This window comes from Penaeus vannamei, chromosome 14 (assembly GCF_042767895.1).
Source record: "Penaeus vannamei isolate JL-2024 chromosome 14, ASM4276789v1, whole genome shotgun sequence".
Taxonomy (NCBI): domain Eukaryota; kingdom Metazoa; phylum Arthropoda; class Malacostraca; order Decapoda; family Penaeidae; genus Penaeus; species Penaeus vannamei.
This window is the reverse complement of record NC_091562.1, coordinates 39,803,635-39,806,134: the sequence shown is the minus strand read 5'-3', so window position 1 is coordinate 39,806,134 and position 2,500 is coordinate 39,803,635. Positions and strand designations below refer to the sequence as shown.

The window sequence follows — 2,500 nt, the reverse complement described above, 5'->3', positions numbered from 1 at the left end:
GATTCGGTGTGACATCACGAGTCAGAGTCGCCATTCCTCTTGGTAAAAACAAACTCGTCACTCCTTGTTATCAGCGCGAGCGAAAATGGCATATTGAATGCTTAGATTCTTTAAAAACCAAAGCAAAAAAGTGATATGAATCAAAACTAGAAGCTGTGCAGCTAAAAGAGTGCCCATACCATCTGCCTGCTGAAATTGGGATCGACAAACTTACGAAATATTGAATATCCCGACATCTAAGACTATTTGATGAACGCACCATGTAATAAAAATGATTTTATGATGACATCATTTGCTACAGTAATCTATGATTTTTAGCTATATAGGTTATTTTTTCTGTGAATTCAGTGCCATTTCCTAACATCAATTATATTCCTATTTACAAGGTGTTTACACAAAGGAGACAATGAAGGCCTACAAATGCACAACGTATTTTTCTCTTTCCTCAGTGATTTGAGATAGGCCCTCTTCAATTGTTTCATTTGCTGGACTATATGACTTTTCAGACACAGAGGCAACAGGAGACTTTGGTATCTTCTGAATGCTTGGCATCTCCTTAGCTAGGCTTCTTTTCTTCCTGTTTCAAATCTTTTTAACAGTATGACTGCTTTGTTTTTATATAAAGGACTGTGTTTGGGATAAAGTCTGGGTGAGTTGGGTCTGGGGATGGTTTTTCTGTAAATTATAATTATGAAAATTTACAGAAAAATGTAAAATTGCTGTTGTCCTTTTTGGAGTGTATGACTGCTGCCAAAACCTAATGTCGGCAATATTGACCTTGTTTGGCCTGGGTAGATAGTGTAGATAGATAGATTTTGAAAGTTATTGTCTGTCTGTAGAATTTGAAAAGGTGTAAAATTTTAATATGTAATAAAATGTTCTGAGCAGATATAAACAGTTTCCACCAGGCGCCCAAGCAGTCCCATCAGTGTCCACACATTTCATGGACTGTACCCATCACTTCCATTTTTCAAGTTTCTTTTTGCAATCTGGGAATATATGAAAGGTTAAACCTTTCTCTCCCATCATGTTGTGGTTCGACCAACTAGCAGCAACACAGCTCCTTGGCACTTTCATGCAAAGTAACTAGATTCTCACAAAATTCCAGTGACTGTAAGCAAGAGTTTTCAAAGAAACAAGGGTTTGTTTTCATGAAGTGCTCATTGCTAGGGGTGGTTGCTAGATGTTACCAAATCGGTCTCTTCTGGCAAGATAAGATATTAGACAGATTCCTTATTTTATGATATTATACTTGAACCAATACATCAGTTACACACAAGTCTATGTAGTACAAGAAATAGCACATAATTACTTTGAATAGTCAAACTTCACAAAGTCTAGAACAATTAGTTTATGATTTTTTTACTCATGCTATATTTATTTTGTTTTGTTTTTTCATAGGTCAACCTATATACAATATATATGCATACACGTGTGTGTGTGTGTGTGTGTGTGTGTGTGTGTGTGTGTGTGTGTGTGTGTGTGTGTGTGTGTGTGTGTGTGTGTGTGCGTGTGTGTGTGTGTGTGTGTGTGTGTCTGTGTCTGTGTCTGTGTCTGTGTCTGTGTGAGTGATTGAATATGAATAAACTGATATATATGTGTATATAGATAGGTAGATATAAATGTTTAGGGATTACTATTTACTCAGTTTAACTTGTATTTTATTCTTTAATTGTATAACCAAAGGTTCAGTCAGCCCTCATTTTTTTTTTTTCTTGAGGCAGGTATTATTCGCTGCATCACTATATAATCGAAACAAGAAGATGAAGCACCTAAAATCCATCCAGAATAAAAATTTTGACTTGTGACTGGAATTTGCTTATTATTGTACACCTAAAAAAGGAAAAAGATAAGGAATAAGAATTTGAAAAGGATGAATCCCTAAATAAAGCTGTGACATGACCAAGATCAAATCTAAGACCTATGGAATTCAGTGACACATTGTCTGTGTAATCACAAGGAAAGCTTCTTCCTTTCCTTTTCTGTTTACAGGCAGAGAGCAATGCAATAGCATGGTAGATATAAGGAAGTGTTTACTGTGTATGTATGTAACAACTGTTTATAGTTATCTGTCATACTAAGGTAAATTACCACATCATTCAAAATTATTTACTTATCATAACAGGGAATGACTAAAGTTTTCACTTCTGCTGTATATATACTTCTAATTGATGTTCCAGAGAGTAATACAAAGTGGGCCCATCACTTAGCTCAGATTGAGGATGCCGTAGCCTCCTACAAGAGCTGTGATCCGGAGAAATGTTCTTGCCACTATCCGCTCATCAAGAAGGACTTGGCTGCTTTCAAAAATGGAATTGGCAAAGATGTAATACAGGCTGCCAAGGACAGGTATGAACACACTTGCCTACGTATGCATACACAAACACACAAACATGTGCATACACCTGTTTCTGTATGTAGATGGGTATGTGTTTGTTTACATTAATTTCTCCTACATATATGTACATCAATGCATTTACAGTACCCCCTAACCTCTTCC

General features: G+C 36.2%; 1 protein-coding gene across 1 annotated transcript in view; it reads left to right on the top strand.

Moving 5' to 3' along the window:
• Positions 1 to 2,349, top strand: part of LOC113830472 (O-glucosyltransferase rumi homolog) — a gene marked incomplete at its 3' end in the record, with an annotated part of 11,371 nt that extends 9,022 nt beyond the window's left edge. Inside the window, 1 exon segment of the mRNA XM_070129516.1 lies at positions 2,181 to 2,349. Within this exon segment, the coding sequence (XP_069985617.1) occupies positions 2,181 to 2,349 (169 nt within the window).
• Between the last annotated feature and the right edge of the window lie 151 nt (positions 2,350 to 2,500).